General features: G+C 49.0%; 1 protein-coding gene across 2 annotated transcripts in view; it reads right to left on the bottom strand.

Annotated features, from left to right (window-relative positions):
• The window catches only part of PXDN (peroxidasin), a 230,280-nt gene extending 224,739 nt beyond the window's left edge, over positions 1-5,541 (bottom strand). For both annotated transcript variants that reach the window (XM_075341062.1, XM_075341063.1), the window contains exon 1: positions 5,276-5,541. In XM_075341062.1, coding sequence (XP_075197177.1) covers positions 5,276-5,451 — 176 coding nt within the window. In that variant the 5' untranslated portion in view covers positions 5,452-5,541. The remainder of the gene's footprint in view (positions 1-5,275) is intronic.
• Positions 5,542-6,000: the final 459 nt, after the last annotated feature.

Raw genomic sequence — 6,000 nt, forward strand, 5'->3', positions numbered from 1 at the left:
CCCAAAGGAGGTATACGGAGGCCCCGGTATCCATGGTATCCATATACATGGAACGCTACACTCTCCATTCATGTCCTCCTGTTTTGTGTCAGATGGTAGCATTATACACAGCAAAACCTTGTACGCAGAGTCTGTACTAGGCACAAGGCATCCCCGCAGACAGTGAGTGCCGCCACATGGTGCTTTATACTAAATCTCTGGATAATTTGGTGCTCAAAGATCATACCACATTTTTGGAGGTACAGTAAGGTCTGTTTTGGGGGTACGCAGAAATGATTTGCTTGTTTTAATGCATACAACTGTGAAATACAATGTATACAATACAATGACAGAGGAACGTACAGAACATGATGGAAACATCCCTGCGATCACTTTCACTGAACTGCACCTCTCCTACAAGCCGGAGGAATTCCTCATTGTGCAGGGTCTTATTACAGGGTCAGCCCCACCGAGAAGGCTGAAAAGTTACCAATTAATGAGGCGTCACTTACACAGCGGAGCCCCCCTGCTCCCAGCAGACCCCAGTACAAAGAATGGGCGACCAGTACAGGAGTCCAGTACGGGCCTATAAAGCTGAGACAACTGTTTAATATTAACTCTTACTGTTACCTCTCCTCCTCCAAGGGCCTTTAAAAACATTTTAACCCTATAAAGTTATCTTAACACTAGAAGTCCCAGAAATTTCGAGCTCCCCCCTGAAGTCTGGAAAGAGGGTCAAATGACCCTTAGTTCAAACTGTAATTAAGGCCATTACTGTCGCACCACAGGAGGATGGAAAACAACAACCTCCTGTGGTGCGACAGTAATGGCCTTAATTACAGAACAAGAGCCGGTGATTATAGGATGGTAGCTAAAATCCTTCAGGTCATTCGACCCGTCTCTGGGTTCTAAAGGTAGAAATGTTAAATGACCCCTCTCTGGAACTTCTAGTGTTAAACTGACCTGAGAGACACAAAGACCCCACCATAAGCAGAAGTGGCACATAAGGAACGTACGCAAAACATCAGACGATCCGGAGGGTCCCAAGGAGAACAAGTGAATTATCTTGATAGGATCCCAGGATAATCTGTTGTCTGTGGTAACACAAGATGCCCACTGAAGTAAACGGGCGCTCATCAGTCTGAACTTGGCCATGATATGGAGGCAACAACAATGCGGCCTCACTCCATGAATGTGAAGGAGACCAGCGCATCCCACCACAGACGTGAGATTACCAGTCCAGGAGCCAATATGGTTCCATTATCAGTCAGATTATCCAGATTATCCGGTTTTAGGTTACTTTGCCCCCATTTCAGTTTTTTTAGTCATTTCTATGTTTGCCCCAGATTCCTTCTGGCCTTTGCTGTATTTTTTAGCTTTCAGTCTCTGGCGTTTGTATAGCGGCTGGATAACATGTGCGGCGTTTTTATTGCCCAGATGTTTTCACCATTAGAGACTTTTCAAATTACTGCAAAATGTTTGGTTTGTTTTTTTTGGGGGGGAACAATTGTTACTCCAAAAGGCATTGTTGCATTAGCGCCAAATCAATCAAACAAATGTGCATTGTGTTCGTTAATTTGCAAAACCACCAAAAAAAATAGAGGCGAAAAAACAGACTTGGATAACAAAAAAAAAAAAAAAAAAACCCTTGCGATGAATCGGAGCCTGTGAAGATCTCTGCTGTCGGTGAATGAGAAAGTGCACTATATGATGGTGGCGCAGTCTGGGGTCCGGGAACTTTGTATCTACCCTGATACATTGTAACAAAAAGGAAAGGACTCAGAGATCAGACTGGATACAATGGGAGACAACCAGCGGGATCTGGGATCAGAATGGATACAATGTGAGACAACCAGCGGGATCTGGGATCAGACTGGATACAATGGGAGACAACCAGCGGGATCTGGGATCAGAATGGATACAATGGGAGACAACCAGCGGGATCTGGGATCAGACTGGATACAATGGGGGACAACCTGTGAGATCTGGGATCAGACTGGATACAATGTGAGACAACCAGCGGGATCTGGGATCAGAATGGATACAATGGGAGACAACCAGCGGGATCTGGGATCAGACTGGATACAATGGGAGACAACCAGCGGGATCTGGGATCAGACTGGATACAATGGGAGACAACCAGCGGGATCTGGGATCAGACTGGATACAATGTGAGACAACCAGCGGGATCTGGGATCAGAATGGATACAATGGGAGACAACCAGCGGGATCTGGGATCAGACTGGATACAATGGGGGACAACCTGTGAGATCTGGGATCAGACTGGATACAATGTGAGACAACCAGCGGGATCTGGGATCAGAATGGATACAATGGGAGACAACCAGCGGGATCTAGGATCAGACTGGATACAATGGGAGACAACCAGCGGGATCTGGGATCAGACTGGATACAATGTGAGACAACCAGCGGGATCTAGGATCAGACTGGATACAATGGGAGACAACCAGCGGGATCTAGGATCAGACTGGATACAATGGGAGACAACCAGCGGGATCTGGGATCAGACTGGATACAATGGGAGACAACCAGCGGGATCTGGGATCAGACTGGATACAATGGGAGACAACCAGCGGGATCTGGGATCAGACTGGATACAATGGGAGACAACCTGTGAGAACTGGGATCAGACTGGATACAATGGGAGACAACCAGCGGGATCTAGGATCAGACTGGATACAATGGGAGACAACCAGCGGGATCTGGGATCAGACTGGATACAATGGGAGACAACCAGCGGGATCTGGGATCAGACTGGATACAATGGGAGACAACCAGCGGGATCTGGGATCAGACTGGATACAATGGGAGACAACCAGCGGGATCTGGGATCAGACTGGATACAATGGGAGACAACCTGTGAGAACTGGGATCAGACTGGATACAATGGGAGACAACCAGCGGGATCTAGGATCAGACTGGATACAATGGGAGACAACCAGCGGGATCTGGGATCAGACTGGATACAATGTGAGACAACCAGCGGGATCTAGGATCAGACTGGATACAATGGGAGACAACCAGCGGGATCTGGGATCAGACTGGATACAATGGGAGACAACCAGCGGGATCTGGGATCAGACTGGATACAATGGGAGACAACCTGTGAGAACTGGGATCAGACTGGATACAATGGGAGACAACCAGCGGGATCTGGGATCAGACTGGATACAATGGGAGACAACCAGCGGGATCTGGGATCAGACTGGATACAATGTGAGACAACCAGCGGGATCTAGGATCAGACTGGATACAATGGAAGACAACCAGCGGGATCTGGGATCAGACTGGATACAATGGGAGATAACCAGTGGGATCTGGGATCAGACTGGATACAATGGGAGACAACCAGCGGGATCTAGGATCAGACTGGATACAATGGGAGACAACCAGCGGGATCTGGGATCAGACTGGATACAATGTGAGACAACCAGCGGGATCTGGGATCAGACTGGATACAATGGGAGACAACCAGCGGGATCTGGGATCAGACTGGATACAATGGGAGACAACCAGCGGGATCTGGGATCAGACTGGATACAATGGGAGACAACCTGTGAGAACTGGGATCAGACTGGATACAATGGGAGACAACCAGCGGGATCTGGGATCAGACTGGATACAATGGGAGACAACCAGCGGGATCTGGGATCAGACTGGATACAATGTGAGACAACCAGCGGGATCTAGGATCAGACTGGATACAATGGAAGACAACCAGCGGGATCTGGGATCAGACTGGATACAATGGGAGATAACCAGTGGGATCTGGGATCAGACTGGATACAATGGGAGACAACCAGCGGGATCTGGGATCAGACTGGATACAATGGGAGACAACCAGCGGGATCTGGGATCAGACTGGAAACAATGGGGACAACCAGCGGGATCTGGGATCAGACTGGATACAATGGGAGACAACCAGCGGGATCTGGGATCAGACTGGGTACAATGGGAGACAACCAGCGGGATCTGGGATCAGACTGGATACAATGGGAGACAACCAGCGAGATCTAGGATCAGACTGGGTACAATGGGAGACAACCAGCGGGATCTGGGATCAGACTGGATACAATGGGAGACAACCAGCGGGATCTGGGATCAGACTGGATACAATGGGAGACAACCAGCGGGATCTGGGATCAGACTGGATACAATGGGAGACAACCTGTGAGAACTGGGATCAGACTGGATACAATGGGAGACAACCAGCGGGATCTAGGATCAGACTGGATACAATGGGAGACAACCAGCGGGATCTGGGATCAGACTGGATACAATGGGAGACAACCAGCGGGATCTGGGATCAGACTGGATACAATGGGAGACAACCAGCGGGATCTGGGATCAGACTGGATACAATGGGAGACAACCAGCGGGATCTAGGATCAGACTGGATACAATGGGAGACAACCTGTGAGAACTGGGATCAGACTGGATACAATGGGAGACAACCAGCGGGATCTAGGATCAGACTGGATACAATGGGAGACAACCAGCGGGATCTGGGATCAGACTGGATACAATGTGAGACAACCAGCGGGATCTAGGATCAGACTGGATACAATGTGAGACAACCAGCGGGATCTGGGATCAGACTGGATACAATGGGAGACAACCAGCGGGATCTAGGATCAGACTGGATACAATGGGAGACAACCAGCGGGATCTGGGATCAGACTGGATACAATGGGAGACAACCTGTGAGAACTGGGATCAGACTGGATACAATGGGAGACAACCAGCGGGATCTGGGATCAGACTGGATACAATGGGAGACAACCAGCGGGATCTGGGATCAGACTGGATACAATGGGAGATAACCAGCGGGATCTGGGATCAGACTGGGTACAATGGGAGACAACCAGCGGGATCTGGGATCAGACTGGATACAATGTGAGACAACCAGCGGGATCTGGGATCAGACTGGATACAATGGGAGACAACCAGCGGGATCTGGGATCAGACTGGATACAATGGGAGATAACCAGCGGGATCTGGGATCAGACTGGGTACAATGGGAGACAACCAGCGGGATCTGGGATCAGACTGGATACAATGGGAGATAACCAGCGGGATCTGGGATCTGACTGGGTACAATGGGGGACAACCTGTGAGATCTGGAGGGTACCAGACACTAAATGCAAGTAACTGACAGCAAGCAGAGTTACTGAGATTAGAGGATTGAAAGAAAGTTCATTAGAAGTTGCAGAAGTCAATGATTGCATGTAATAACCACCCAGCCAGCCTTCCCCCCCAATAAGAAGTGACTTACAGGATAGTAGTGTGGGGTGACACAGTGGGTACGTTCTCCAGCATCAGATGCATGCATCTCACCGTGGTACGAAAGCAAAGACACCGGCTGGGACAGGAGCTGCTCTGCGGGGGTAAAGCAAGTAAAATCCCTGCTGCAAAGGCAAACCACAGGCATCCTGCTCTGCAGAGCTCCATGCTCGCCACACTAAGGGGGAGCAGGGAGGGGAGAGGGCAGATATAAAGGAAGGGGAGCCGAGGATACAGGGGGCAGCGCTTGTGGCACGTCCTCCCCTCGCCCACACAGCCGCACTCTGCGCAGATTCTCCGCCGGATTATGTCTATGGGACCGTACAGTGTGCGCCGCTGCCATCTAGTGGACGAATGTGGCGCTGCACGCGCACAGCAGCATTCCAGAGCCCTGCCAGACACAACTGTTGTTTGCCCATTATACTATAGGATTTCATTTCTGCAGACAGAGTAAATGCATTGCCAGATATATATAAGCTAGAACACTTACTGCATGTATTCCCATCACTGCCCTGTGCAAATTACCATTATTATGTGCTGGACATGCCAGGCCATGTACTGTGCCAACATGTACCACAACATACAAGGCTCATATACCTAAGCCATATTCAGTTTTTGTGCTTCTAATTTTCCCCCTCCTCTTCCAAGTTGAAAGCTATAACTTTTATTATTATTATTATTATTATTATTATTATACTATTATTATTATTATTATTA

Source organism: Anomaloglossus baeobatrachus, chromosome 3 (genome assembly GCF_048569485.1).
Source record: "Anomaloglossus baeobatrachus isolate aAnoBae1 chromosome 3, aAnoBae1.hap1, whole genome shotgun sequence".
Classification (NCBI taxonomy): Eukaryota; Metazoa; Chordata; class Amphibia; order Anura; family Aromobatidae; genus Anomaloglossus; species Anomaloglossus baeobatrachus.